This window comes from Cavia porcellus, unplaced genomic scaffold (assembly GCF_034190915.1).
Source record: "Cavia porcellus strain 051 isolate PalLab524CR breed Dunkin Hartley unplaced genomic scaffold, mCavPor4.1 scaffold_37, whole genome shotgun sequence".
Classification (NCBI taxonomy): domain Eukaryota; kingdom Metazoa; phylum Chordata; class Mammalia; order Rodentia; family Caviidae; genus Cavia; species Cavia porcellus.
This window is the reverse complement of record NW_026947520.1, coordinates 9745336-9758576: the sequence shown is the minus strand read 5'-3', so window position 1 is coordinate 9758576 and position 13241 is coordinate 9745336. Positions and strand designations below refer to the sequence as shown.

The following is a 13241-nucleotide window of genomic DNA, read 5'->3' as shown; positions in this document are numbered from 1 at the left end:
GACTGTGGGTGTGCACCACACCCAGCCTGTAGTGAACTGAATTTATAGAAAGTGGATCTCAGGGAAGTAGGCACACTCATTCTTTCCGTGCTTACCCAGTACTTTCTCCAAATGGGCTAAGAGATCTACAGCCTGAAAATGTCACTGTCCCTGGAGTGATGCCCGCCTTCTCCCAGGACAGCGCTGAGTTGGCAGACATTGTATTGAACAATACCGTCTTGGGGCACACTTCAAATGAAAACATTGAAGTCACAGAACTGCACACTCAGTCCTGTTTGTGAAAAAGTGTGTGTGATGTACGGCAGACGTCAGCATCAACTTCAGGAGCCACGGGGTCACAGGTGCCTTTTATTTCACTTACACTGTTTTCCTTTTCTAATCTTAAATGCAAGCACATATCCAGAAGGGGAGGAAGGACAGACAGCAGGCTCCCAGGGCCCTGCCGCATCGCACCCAGGCCTGAAGAGCTCCTGGGGTGTGGCTGCCTCCTCCGGCTGGCTCAGCGCGGGTGCCGCAGCAGCAGGGTGAGGAGCAGGGCTGTGATGAGCACGCAGGCGGCACACACGGTGGGCACCGCGATCTCCGAGGCCAGGCGCATGTGGCCGAGCAGGGGCTCTGTAACGGTGAGGAGGGCCAGAGAAGCTACAGGGAGCACGGCGATGCTGCCCCAGCCAGCCCTGCGGAAGGGGACTGTGGGGGTGTGTCCTGCCTGGCTGCACGCAGCCCTGGCTTCCATCCCAGCACCTCCAACTGAGAAGACTGCGTGGAGCGTGTAAAATATTTCACAAAATACAGGAGTGTCTCCACTCAGCTCTTGTACTGGTGCTGTAATAAAGTCTCAGTGTGCGTAAGTGTTTCTGCTTCGTGTGTGTCCGTCATGGCATCAGCCTATGCCTTTCATGGCTCCCGTCCTGCTAGGTGGGGATTCGTGAAGGAAAGACCCTGCAAAGCCCCTCACACCCCTGACAGTGCTGGGTGCGGGGACTCAGCACCTCACTGGTGCCACCTCTCAGGGGCCCTGGGCACCTGGTTCCTGAGGCAGGTCATGCACAGGCTGTGTCCTGGTGGAGCTCAGACACTGCCAGTTAGTTCCACGTGGGGACCACAGTAATTTTATATTGGTTCAGTGGCATATATGCCATTCACATTGCCTTATTTTTTTTTTTTTTTTTTTTTTTTTTTTTTTTTTTGGTATGTGTGTGTGGTTTTTTGAGACAGGGTCTCCCTTGAACCCACTAGCTCAGGCTGGCCTTGAACTCATGGCAACCCTCCTGCCTCAGCCTCCCGAGTGCTGAGATTACAGGTGTGCATCACCATACCTCATTAAAAAGGAAAGAATTTCTGATTGTCATTATAGAGAAAGATACAATTCAGAGAAACAAATGACACATCTTAGCTTTTGTTTTTTCAGTTCTGGGGTGAACCCAGAGCCTTTTCACTGAGCCATAGCCTCAGCCTTTATTTTGAGACAGCGTCTCATCAAGTTGCTTAGTTGCCTGGGCTGGGCTCAAACGTGTGACCCTGCCGCCTCCCCATCCCAGGGAGCCGAGGGTCAGGTGTGCACAGCCAGGCTCCACTCTGGCCGGTTCTGCCTGATGCTGGCTGCGCTGGGTTATGTGATACTTAGGCCCGGTGCTGCTGCAGGCGGGTGCTGCAGCGAGCCAGGAGAGGAGCAGGAGTAGCCTTAGCCCTTTTCATCCCCTCTCCCTCAGCCCACTTTACCCACAGAGCTTGGTACGTAAAGCCACAGTGTGATTCGGGAAGAACAGAATTAGCGGAATTCAAATACTTCTTTATGGTGAGTGTCTTTTTTATATCTAAAGTACTTACAGATCAGTTCAACATTGTTTCACAGTAAAGAAAAAAAATGCATTTTTAATTGTAAGTGGTTTGAGGCACTGACTTCTGGTAAGTGTATGTTTTGGTAAAATAGTACATTTGTATTATAGTTTAGTCATCAAAAGAAAGAATGAGCTCGTACTCACCTGTAGCATGCATTTGGTCATTGACAAAGCAAGTTTCCAAAGCTTCCTGGTGCCAGCTTCGCACCTAATAAAGACCCACTAGGTAAGGGCTATTGTCTTAGGGTGACTGAAGTTAGTTTTTAAATAAATGCAGGGCATAATAAATACTTTTTGCTGAGTATGGTTGGCCCGCGCCTCAGTGTTCATGAGAATGGCTGGGTATAGTGCCTGTCATCCCAGCATGTGGGAGGCTGAGGCAGGATTGCCATGAGTTCCAGGTCAGCTTGAACTACACAGTGAAACCCTGTCTTAAAAAAGAAAGAAAAGACAAGAAAAGCTGGGTGTGGTAGCACATGCCTATAATCCCAGCACTTGAGAGGCTGAGGCAGAAAAATTGCCAAAAGTTTGAGGCCAGCCTGGGCTATCTAGTGAGTGCCAGGGCATCTTGGACTACATGGCAAGACCTTGCCTCAAAAACCAGAAAAGAAATAAAAAGAAGGCAGGAATGGTGCCCCATGCCTGTTGTCTCAGCAGTTGGGAGGCTGAGGCAGGAGGATTGCAAGTTCAAGTCCAGCCTGGACTACATGGCAAGACCCTGTCTTAAAAAAAAAGAAAAAGAAAAAAAAAAGACAGTCATAATACATTTACTTTATTTAACTGATCTTACTGGTTTTTGCTTTTTGACACCAAGTCTCACTGTGTAGCTCAGCCTGACTTCAGACTTACAGGGACCCTCCTGTCTCAGCCTTCCCAGTGCTGTAACTACAGTGCACCGTCACACCCAGCTGGTATGCCGGCTGCATGTTCGCATTCGGACCCATCTGGAATAGCTTCTACCTTGAGATGGCTCTTGATCGTGCCTTACAGTTCCCTAGAGCAGGACAGTTCCCCAGGATCCAGGCACATCCTTTGTTGTGTGCGTGGTGGGGACCAAGTGGGGTTTGACGAAGGGAAGAGGACAGGTGCTCGCTGGACACGCTGTGCGCCCAGTGCCAAGCTCCTTCAGAGCCTTGAGTGTGGCACGGATAATTGGTCCTACCTGTCTGCGCCCAGGAAACCCGTTGGCCGCAATGATCTTCTTATAGAAGCGAGCCGAAGCCTTGGGGTAGCGAGGCTTGCTTCTGATGGCGAAAGCCACGTGGTACAGTCCGTACCTGTGTGTGTAGCCCTTGTCCCATTCAAACTGGTCCAGCAGGGACCAGCACGTGTACCCTCTCACATCGACACCGTCTTTCAGAGCTGGGAAGACATTGTGTTCCATGTTGAGTGTTTTTATGAGAACAATATTGTGAAGGTGGTAGCAACTTTAAATGGTGTTGCTATTAGAAAAATATGATCTTGGTTTATGTCTCACCTTTCAACATTTCATTGATGTACCCTTTAAGGTAGTGAATTCTCCACTCATCACATAAATGTGTGCAGTACAATCTCTGCACTGCTCCATTTTCTGTCACATATATGGGAGGATTGCCATATTGAGTCTAAAAGTGAGCGTAAGAGATATTTTTTAAAATTCTGATATAACTAGTTACAGTGACACCCATAATTCCAGTGCTTGGGAGGCTGAGACAGGAGGATCATTGGGAGTTCAAGGCCAGCCTGGGCTACATAGCAAAACCCCATTTTAAGGAAAAAAACATTCTGATGTATAAGTGAGTTTATGGGTCGGAGCTCACGTGGCAGTGTGTATTACAGGTTGCCATGGTTTTTTGTTTTTTGGTATTTTGAGACAGGCCTGGCTGTGTAACCCAACCCAGTCCAACCTTGAATTTCACTTACAGCCCAGGGTGTGGCCTCCTGCCTCAGCCTTCTGAGTGCTGGATTTACAAGTATGTACCACCACTCCCAGCTAAAGCTGCCACATTCAAATCAAGTATATATTTGCATATACTTTGTGCTAGTTAACATTTATTTAGAGATGAGTGTACCCAGGAAGCAAGTTTGTTTTTCTTTTTGGAGGGGGATACCAGGAATTGAACTCAGGGCATCACGCTTGCCTGGTAGGCACTGTGCCTCTGAGCTCTGTCCCCAACCCAAGGAGGCAAGTTTATATGAAAAGGTATTTTTCAGTGAGTAGCACTGTTGGAAAGTGCACTCTGGTCCTGCTCTTTCCCATGTGTCCCACATCAGGTGAGGGGCAGCAGGGTGCCTCAGGCTCCCTCAGCAGTGGTGGCCCTTCCCAGAGGTGTCTGTGTGCGGGGCCTGTGCTGGGCAGCTCCTGAAGGAGGCATGGCTGTGGTCACCATGTCACTGACTTTCCAGGAGCCCCGGGGCCACACTGTGAGCAGTGAGCTGAGAGCTAAGGTCCCAACGTAGCTGACTGATGAGCACCTGAGCAAAATGGAGGAGCCGCCTGAAACCCCATGGCACGGAGCAGAGGCCTGGAGACCCCGGATCTGGCCAGTCTGGGTCAACAAATTCTACCAAGTCCTGGTCGTTCTGGTAGCTGGGCCCCTGGCGGGAGGGGAACTTCCGCTCGGTGATGTAGCGCGTGGTGAAGTGACCCAGGCCCAGGAAGTCAGAGGTGCCTCGGATGTAGCTTTTCTCCTGGCGCGAGAATGCAGGCAGCCTAGACAGGTCCAGGCCCTGTTCCCTGCTCTTTGTTCCTGTGAGACAAAGGAGAACTTGATGGAGCCTGTGTCTTACGCTCCCTGGATGCACTGGCACGGTGACATGAAAGTTGGACTTCAGAAAGTTGCGTGGAAGGTACAGCTTTGGCCTTTCATTTGATTTTTGAGACAGGGCCTCACCAGGCTCACCAGTTCAGCCTGGCCTTCAACTCACTGTACTCCTCCTGTCTCAGCCTCCTAGAGCGCTGGGGTTATGAATGTGTGCCACTGAGGCAGGAGATTAGGGCACGGTGAGACTGACAGGGGAAGCAGGTATAAACCGTTAGTGACAAGATCCCAGGCACACACACAACAGTTCCCAGACAGCCCGCATGTGGACTTCTTTTGAGACCTCAAGCAGGTTTTCAGTAGGATGACAGCCTGGACCTGATGTCCCCCCAAGAGAGGTAGGATTATTCTAGCACTGCCTCTCAGGACCCGGATGTAGAAGTTCTCACCATTTTCTCCAGATTTGGACAGGGTAAAAGCACACGGACACCTTTCCTCGCCACAGCCCTCTCTGTGCCCTGTCCTCAACGGGGTGTTTATCTTGCTTTTTCCCCATCTTATTGGGCCCAAGCTCACTCTGCAGAGTCAGGTTCTCCCCTACTCTTCATTTTTAATGTTTCAAATAAACTTTGTTACCATTTTTCATTCCATTCCTTAAGAAGAACCTGGAAACCAACTTCAGAGAGAGACATAATTACTCCAGAACAACAAAGCTTACATGGCAAGCCATTTTTAGAAGATTACCCAGTGACACTGCCACACCTGGCTATCATAAAGAAATAAGATTTAACTTATTATTTTTTACAGCAAGGAGATTGGACCCAGGGCTTGCCACATGCTAGACAAAGTACTCCATTACCAAACTACACCCCAGCCTGGAAGTGTAAAATGGGAGATACGTTTAAAATGATTTCCATGTTACACAGTGTCAAATTTCCATGTTACACAGTGTCAAATTTCCATGTTACACATGTACCAAACCACCACACAATATCTAGCGCATATGTACATTCTATTTGTATGTACATTCTGTTTAGATGAAATTACAGTCTATTTAGATGAAATTAAAATAGCAAACGTGGCCTAATGTGGTGGCACGTACCTATAAACCCAGTGCTCAGGAGGCTGAGGCAGGAAGATTGCTGCGAGTCTGGAGCCAGCCTGGGCTACACAGCGAGAGCCTGTCTCAAAAACTCCACAACCACAAGGAAATACGACTCGCTCACCAATGCGTTCCTTCATGACGTGGGGGTAGTCGCCGGCATAGATGGGGTTGGCGAACCAGCCCAGGGAGAACTGCAGATACCGCTCGGCAGCCTCGACGTCCCTGGGGTTGCTGACGTCTACAGGTTCCCCCCAGTCACAGTTCAGAGAAATCCCCACCAGGCCTTCGTAGAGGGGAGAGGACAAGGGGGCAGGAAGTGGCCCCAGCCCCAGCCCCAGGCCCTGCCCTGGCCCCATGGGGCGGTCTAGCCTCACCTTGCTGTCGGCTGCGCCACCTGCTGTCATACAAATGCCAGGCTTGCGCATGGGCCTGTAGGAGAGGCGGGAATTAACCACGAGCCCCTGGCTCACTCATGTCTATTCTCCTTCACCCTGCGGTGCCCTTCCTACCCCTCCCTGCACTGGAGGTCCCGTGTCACGCCCACCAGTGCCCTAAGCCCGGCTTATTATTATGACTGACCTGCAGCCTCCCTTTCTCCAACTTCTGCAGTAAGAACTTGACTGTCTTGGTATCGTAGGGGAGGCTTGGTGTAAGCCTGCCACAAACGACTTGATTTTTGCTAATAGGGTTTTTGCTACCGTCCTTCTTTCCTGGTTTTCTGTAGGTCTTTTCCCACAGGTGTTGGGAAGCGAGGAGAATGTCCAATGGGTATGTGAGAAATGGGGTGGAAGGCAAGGAGGCCACTTGCTGTCCTGTTCTGCCCCTGTGGCCAGATAGCCTGCCTTCCAGCCCATGCCAAAGGCCAGCACAGAAGCGAGCTGGGGCAGCGGTTCCTCTCTGGGAACCTGGTTAGGAATTCCCTGGGCCTTGGCCAGGACTCCATCAGAGCTCTGGGTGCAGCCCAGCGAAGAGTTTTCATCAGGCCTGCGTGTGATTCTGATACTTGGTTTGTTTGAGACAGGGACTCGCTATGAGGTCTAGGCTAGCCTTAAACTTACTATGTGACTCAGGCGTCCTCCAACCTGTGGAGTTCCTCCTGCGTCATCATCCTGAGTGCTGGATTGTAGGTATGCACCAGCCTGCCAGCATGACTGTGACCCTTGCTGATTAACACTGATTTAACTGATGATTGCAAGGCTATAGAAACTGGGGGTGCTGTGACTCCTCAGAACCCTTAATGATCACCTCACCTCCCTTCTGCCAGCCAGCAGTAACCAACGAGAGAGCTATAATGAACCCTGGGGATGTCACTACACGGGAGTCACATTTAACCAGCTCTTACAGTGAAAGTCTGAAAAGTCTCTAAGTTCATTACTACAGATGTCGTCAGAATTCTGCCCTTAAATACTCAGTTTAAAAAATCTTAAACCAGCCCAAGGTGGTGGTACACACCTGTAATCCCAGCACTCTAGAGGCTGAGGCAGGAAGATCGACAGGTGTTCAAGGCCAGCCTGGACTACACAATGAGTTCAAGGCCAGCCTGGACCCCATCTCAAACAAAAGACCTCAAAGAGAAGCCAAAGGGAGAAAGCCCTCTCCCCAGTGAGAATGTTAGGGTCTGATGAGCCCTCGGAGCCCCTGGCTGACCAGTTTGAACAGACCGTCCGCCTTCTGCACTAAGAGACCCCTGTCTCTAGGCAGCTTCGCAGAGTCACTTCCAGGCCCTGCAAGGTGTCAGGCTCTGCAGTGCTGCTTCCCAGTGGTCCCCTCCCGCAGCTGGGGTCCACAGCCAGCCACTCCTAACTTCACCACTGTTCTACTTATGCATGGTGACCTAGGCCCTGAGCAGTTGGCAGACACCGAGGCCAGGCTGGCCACACAGGTGTCGGGCCACTTACCTGGAGGATGTGGTGTGCCGCCTGGTATAGGCCGGTACCATGCAGCCGCAGGCCTGGTGCATGCTCACCCGTCTCATAGCCCTTTTCTACCATGGCCTGTGGAGACAGCAAGTGGGGACTGCAGGACCTGTGAGCAGCGCAAAACTGTGCAGGGCTCCCCCTCTGAGAGATGATGCATGTACCCGAGGGTCGCTGAATGTGATCCAGTGCTTTACACGGTCCCCGAAGACCTCGAAGCACAGGTCAGCGTAGTCCCGGAAGAAACTGGCCATGCTGGCATTCTGCCACCCACCGAATCGGTCCTGGAGCAGCTGCCAACAGAGAAGTGGGCACCCAGGAATGTCTGGGGCCAGCCGGCCACACATGTGGGAGAAACAGCAATGCCAGTGGGGGGGGGGCAGTTTTTAGGGGGCCCTGCTCAGGAACAGGGAGCAAGGACCCAAGACCAGATGGGAGCCTTCAAACAATTTAAAGGGGAGCTAGGGACCTAGGGGTGTGGCTAATGGTGCAGCACACGCTTAGCATCAAAATAAAAAGAATACTAAATGCCAGGAATGTTGCTACATGTTTGTAATCCCAGCTATTCAAGAGGCTGATTATCACAAATTCAGGGCCAGCCAGGGCAATTTAGTAAGACCCTGTCTCGAAAAATAAGGACTGAGATGTAGTTCAATGGCAGAGTGCTTGCTTAGCATATAATCCCAGCACTCAGGAGGCCGAAGCAGGAGGATCACTGTGAGTTCTGAAGCAGAAGTATTACTGTGAGTTCTGAAGCTGGCTTGGGGTACATAGCAAGACCCTGTTTCCAAAAACAAAATGCCCAGGGAGAAGGCTGATTCTGGGAAAAGCAGCTGTAATATATACGCTGTGAAGAGAGGAGACCCGGCCCTGGGTGGAAAGGATCTAAGAGCTGACCGAAGCCGGTTTGCTGTGCAGTGGGGTGGGCTCTGCACATGCGTCGGGCTCAAGGCTTCTGTGCAGTGACTATGTGGGCTGGGGTCTCTAGGGGTGGGAGAGTGGCAACTGGAAGAGGTTTCTATTTCTTTCCCTAAAGCCTGCCCTATCCCCCGGCCCCACCCTGCTTAGTGGCCCCCAAAGTGAGCCCCAGTCCCAGTCACCTGAGCTTGGCCCCAAGCTGCTCCCGAAGGCACCAGCCTCCCCCACCTCTGTTGGCTCCTCAGCTCCAACCAAATCGCCTGCCCAGCCTCCTTCCAGCCACTGTGCTTTCCTCCCCTACTGCCCAAGCCTTCATCTTCAGAAAGCTGCTCCTGGACATCTCAATGAAACCCAGCTTCGTCCTCTGACCTCTCCAGTCCTGTACCCTGTCCCATCTGCCCCAGAGCATGGCACTCTGCCTTTGGCTTTCCTGTGTCTGCTGTGGGGCCTCACCAAGCATGGTGAACATGCACCTGCTGAGATTTTGCAGCTGGGCCTGGGGGCGTTTGTGAAGGCTCTGGATACCCCCACCAACACATGGGAAAGAAGCTGGACATCATCATTAGAACAAACTAATGTGTGCACGCCCTGTCACCGAGCAAGTCCAAGGTGTTTCGTGGGCTAGGGAGGGAGGTCTGCTCTCCATCCCTAACCTAGCAGGGATGGGGCTCTGGTTCCGACCCTTGCACAAGGAAGAGGACGAAGGTACTTCTTAGTAGCTTTCGGACTTTGTTTTAATGCCAAATGGTGTGGAAACCATCGGGATCCACACCCTGCACTTAGCACAGATCAACTAGTGTGACCCGCAGTGCGTAAGTACTGTGGCTCGAGGTACCTGTTCCCTAAATTCAGGTGAGAGTTTAGTCCCCACTGTACCCAGGCTAAGAGGTCTGCCCTTGGGTGCTTAATCATGGGGGCTCCCTCTTCACCAGGGCTTTAGGTGTCATCGCACTTTCCATCCCTCTGGCTTCTGCCTCTGGGGGCGGGGACCAGCGTCCTTTCCCACAGAAGACAGAGGTCAATGCGCCATCTTGTGGCCACAGACAGACCCTGCTCCTGGGGCGCCTGGGCTGTGGCTTTCCCAGCACCTGGAACTGCAGAATAAATTCCCGTCCTTCCCAGGTCGCAGGTCCCACTGACAGACAGCTCTGCGTGAATTAGGGTTTCTCCACCCGCCCATACCTTGGGGTCTCCGCCTCCTCCCCCTGCGCCTCACTTGCGGCAGGTCCCAGTGGTGCAGGGTCACGATGGGGGTGACGTTGCTCCTCAAGAGGGCGTCGATGAAGTCGCTGTAGAACTTGATCCCTTTCTCGTTCACCTGCTCGGCTGTGGGAGAAAAGGGTACCCCAGAGGAAAGGTCCGTGGCTGCATCATGGGGTCCTGGGCTTTGCAGGCTGGACAGCACATGACCCCCTGCACCCCACCTGCCGTGCCGGCTGTGGGGGGCACCGCTGGCCAAGCCCGGTGTCTCTGGAGGAGCAGTGCTCACCTCGGACGCCCGTGGGCAGCAGCCGGGGCCAGGACAGGGAGAAGCGGTAGTGGCAGACATGCAGCTCCCTCAGCAGCAGGATGTCCTCCTGCCGGGTTGGACAGCCAGGCGGTCGGCTGGGATGCGGAGGAGGGATGTGCGGGGTGTCGGGCTCATAGCGCCCGTGGGTGGCTCTGAGCGGGTGAGGGAGCCCTGTCTCTGCGCTATGGAGCTGGGATACACCACCTGCAGCCCAGAGTTATGTAGGATGCGGATATGGAGGTACTTCGACAAGGGAGCATGGGTGAAAAATTCCCCAAGGAGTGAGTCCAAGGAGAAAGTGGGTGCTGAGGCCAAGCAGGTCCCATTTCTCCACAGGGGGCGAGTCTCAGGCCGGGGGGTGGTGGTACTGGCTCGACAGCCCTATTGCAGGACTGGGGCCCTGGTCCAGGCTGCCACGCTTCCGCTAGCGTCCTGGCACCTGCACCTTTGCGCTGCACAGGGGCGATCACGCCACGTGGAACCTTTAGCATCTCTCCTGCGCATGCGCAGGCGCACTGACATGCGCACTCGCTCTCCACGCTCACCTGGGCCTTGTAGTAGCCGTCACAGGCCGAGTCCGCTGTCTCACCCCGGAGCACGTGTCCCTTCCCGCTGTGCGTGAAGTCGTCCCAGATGCTGGGCCCCTTCCCGTCCTCATCCCAGGCACCCTCTGTCTGGAAAGCGGAGCTGCCCACGCCCCAGGAAAAGCCTGTAGGTGGAGACCCCAAGCTGGGCCCCTGAGAGCAGAGCAGGTCGGGGAGTTGCGCTGCTTTCGCTTGCTGTATACTCAGCGCTCATTCCTGTCTAGCACTGAGTAGGAACTGCGAAAACTCTGTGGGGATGGGAGCCAGGGCTACAGCCCCACACCCGACCCTTTTTTATGAATGGCCCAGGCTGGCCCCAAACCTGGGCTTCTCATGTCCCAGCCTCCCAAGCAGCTGAGTGCGATTCCCAGCGCGCGCCCTTGGTTTCTTGTTTTTACTTTTAGAACAACCCCATGAAGGTACATCATCCTACAGCAAAGAAGTAGACCACCAAAAGGGCTGGCACATCAGCCAAGGGAAAGCAGGCCAGAGACACGAGCAGACCGACGGACGGACACACAGCCAGAGCAGCAGCCTGCAGGGGCCGCACATACCAGGCGGGAAGGTTCCATAGTAGAAGGACGCCTCTTCGAAGGCTCCCTGTTCTGTAGCGCGCAGCCCGGACAGCAGCACGAGCGGCCACCAGAAGGTGGCAGCCTGCGCCCGTCTCATGGCACCCGGCCCTCCTCCATACCTGCAGGACGCGTCCATGGAGCCACCAGGACGGGCCACGTCCTTGCTCCGGGGACGGGAGAAAGAGGTGGGCGTGCCTCTGAGCCCGCCGCAGGGGCTGAGTGGGTGCTGAGCCCCATTCCTGGAATGCACTGTGCCCAGGGCAGAGCCGGGCCCAGGGGTGAGGCTCCGAAGTGGCCGTTCGCCCCAGCTGGTGGGGGACAGTTCAGTGTCCCAGCAGTCCGACTTTCACCCACCGGGGCAGGTGCCTGCCCCCCACCCCCAGCTGGGGTCACCCACGCTATGATTAGGAGGACCCCTTCCCCTTTGGACCCGCTCGCTGGCACCAACCTCGCCAGCTCATCCAGGCTTGTTGCAGGTCCCAGAGCAGCTGCCGATCTCGGACAGCCTGGGCGGGCGTTCACTGCCACCCTGAGCATGGAAGGCTCTGGTCCCAGCTGTGGCTGCCACCTGACCTCCTGCAGAGAGTTTCAGTGGTGGGGGTGGGGGACAGAGTGCTGAGCTGGCCCACAAGGCCCCAGTCAGCAGGCGGCCTGGCCCAGTGCCCTGCTCTGCTGGCCGGGCTTCCTGGCAGTGGAGGGTCCCTTCAGTCTCTTCTCGCCAGTCCCCTTCCCCAGCCCTGTGCTCAATCCCTCCCTTGTTCCTCCAATGCTATCACCTGCTGGGCCCAGGCTCAAACCTGTGTCCAATGCCTAGCACAACCTCAGCCTCCTGCCTTCAGCATGCCCAGCCTCCGCCCTTGTTGTTGGGCTCGCCTTCTCTCTCTCTCTTTTTTCTTCCTCTTGCATACTGTAACTTAATTTTTTTCAATTAGTTCATGTTTGTAGTACATAATGTTTATAGAAAAAAAAAAAGAGCTGGGCATGGTGGCACACACCTGTGATGCCAGCACTTGGGAGGCTGAAGCAGGAGGATCACTGTGAGTCTGAGACTAGCCTAGACTGCAGAGTGAGGCCCTGTCTCCAAAAAAAAGAAAAAAGAAAAGAAAAAGAAAAAAGAAAGGGCGGAAGGTAGTCAGTGAGAAAAAGAGAGCTAGATCTTTTCCAAATGGGAGGGATCTAGAGTTGGGGGAGAGAGGGGGGTTGGGACATAAACAATTAAGATGTTCTGTGAGTTAATTTCTTTTTGCTCACCTGCAGGTAAGCCTTCTTGGACTCCCTCAGTCCCAGATTGGTCTCATTAGCCCCGCACTGTTGTGGCAGCTGTGTCTGATGCCTTCTTGCAGACTCCTGCAGACTCCTGCAGACTCCTGACCTTGTTCTTCAGTGACCTGGTACCCACAGAGTGCTGTCACCCACGGGTGTGAGTTGAATCTGAACAACACAAGCATTAGCCTTAGAAAGCCACCCCTGACTGCCCTGCCATGGGGTCAGGTATCCGTCCTGGGTGCCTTGCTCTGAGGCTGAACTGTCACCAGCCTGTTCCTCTGCTGGACTGAACACCTGGCAGGGGCTCAGGGAGGAAGCTGGGTGCTAGAGCCACTTCCCTGGGGTCCTACTGCCCGGGCTGCTACCAGCAAAGCTGTGACAAGGACCAAGGTTACAGTGTGGGGATATGGGGAGGACAGCCAGGAGATGATGCACAATGGAGGGCCAGCATAAGTCCAGGTGCTTGGGAGTCTGAGAGCAGAGGTGTCTGTCATTTGCTTCCAGGTGCCAAGCAAAGCCACATACTCCATAGGTGTTGAAGGGCTTTGCATCCCATCTGCTCGGTGTTGGCCGCCTCGGCTGGGCCTCCCTGCCCAGCCCTGGGCCTCTGGTCTGATGCCCCAGGCTTGACGTGGCATGGCCCAATGATTGGCTTCAAGGGGATAGCGTTTGCCAAGTCCTGGTGGCCAGGGCCTGGAACAAGGTGTGAATGGGACAAATAGGGGCTGGAGGGGTGGACAGAGGTATGGCCTTCATAGCCCCTCAAGGACCTGGATGCAGGCTGT

At 54.0% G+C, this 13241-nt stretch overlaps 2 protein-coding genes across 8 annotated transcripts in view; one reads left to right on the top strand and one right to left on the bottom strand.

The window, feature by feature from the left end:
- The window catches only part of Zwilch (zwilch kinetochore protein), a 32552-nt gene extending 31701 nt beyond the window's left edge, over nucleotides 1-851 (top strand). Inside the window, exon 18 of the mRNA XM_063243314.1 lies at nucleotides 393-851. Coding sequence (XP_063099384.1) covers nucleotides 393-463 — 71 coding nt within the window. The 3' untranslated portion in view covers nucleotides 464-851. The remainder of the gene's footprint in view (nucleotides 1-392) is intronic.
- Nucleotides 336-11781, bottom strand: Lctl (lactase like). Of its 7 annotated transcripts, none has more exons than XM_023562233.2 (14): nucleotides 11639-11781; nucleotides 11170-11309; nucleotides 10577-10740; nucleotides 10011-10098; nucleotides 9738-9847; nucleotides 7768-7896; nucleotides 7586-7681; nucleotides 6062-6116; nucleotides 5809-5970; nucleotides 4296-4570; nucleotides 3319-3445; nucleotides 3004-3203; nucleotides 1986-2049; nucleotides 336-615 (listed from the first exon to the last, which is right to left on the bottom strand). In XM_023562233.2, the coding sequence occupies exons 1-14, from the start codon at nucleotides 11725-11727 to the stop codon at nucleotides 500-502; spliced, it is 1815 nt and encodes a 604-aa protein (XP_023418001.2). In that variant the 5' UTR covers nucleotides 11728-11781; the 3' UTR covers nucleotides 336-499. The 7 variants fall into 7 exon arrangements, with proteins under 7 accessions (XP_023418001.2, XP_063099378.1, XP_063099379.1 ...); XM_063243308.1 differs by having other exon boundaries at nucleotides 5809-5925; XM_063243309.1 differs by lacking the exon at nucleotides 5809-5970.
- Nucleotides 11782-13241: the final 1460 nt, after the last annotated feature.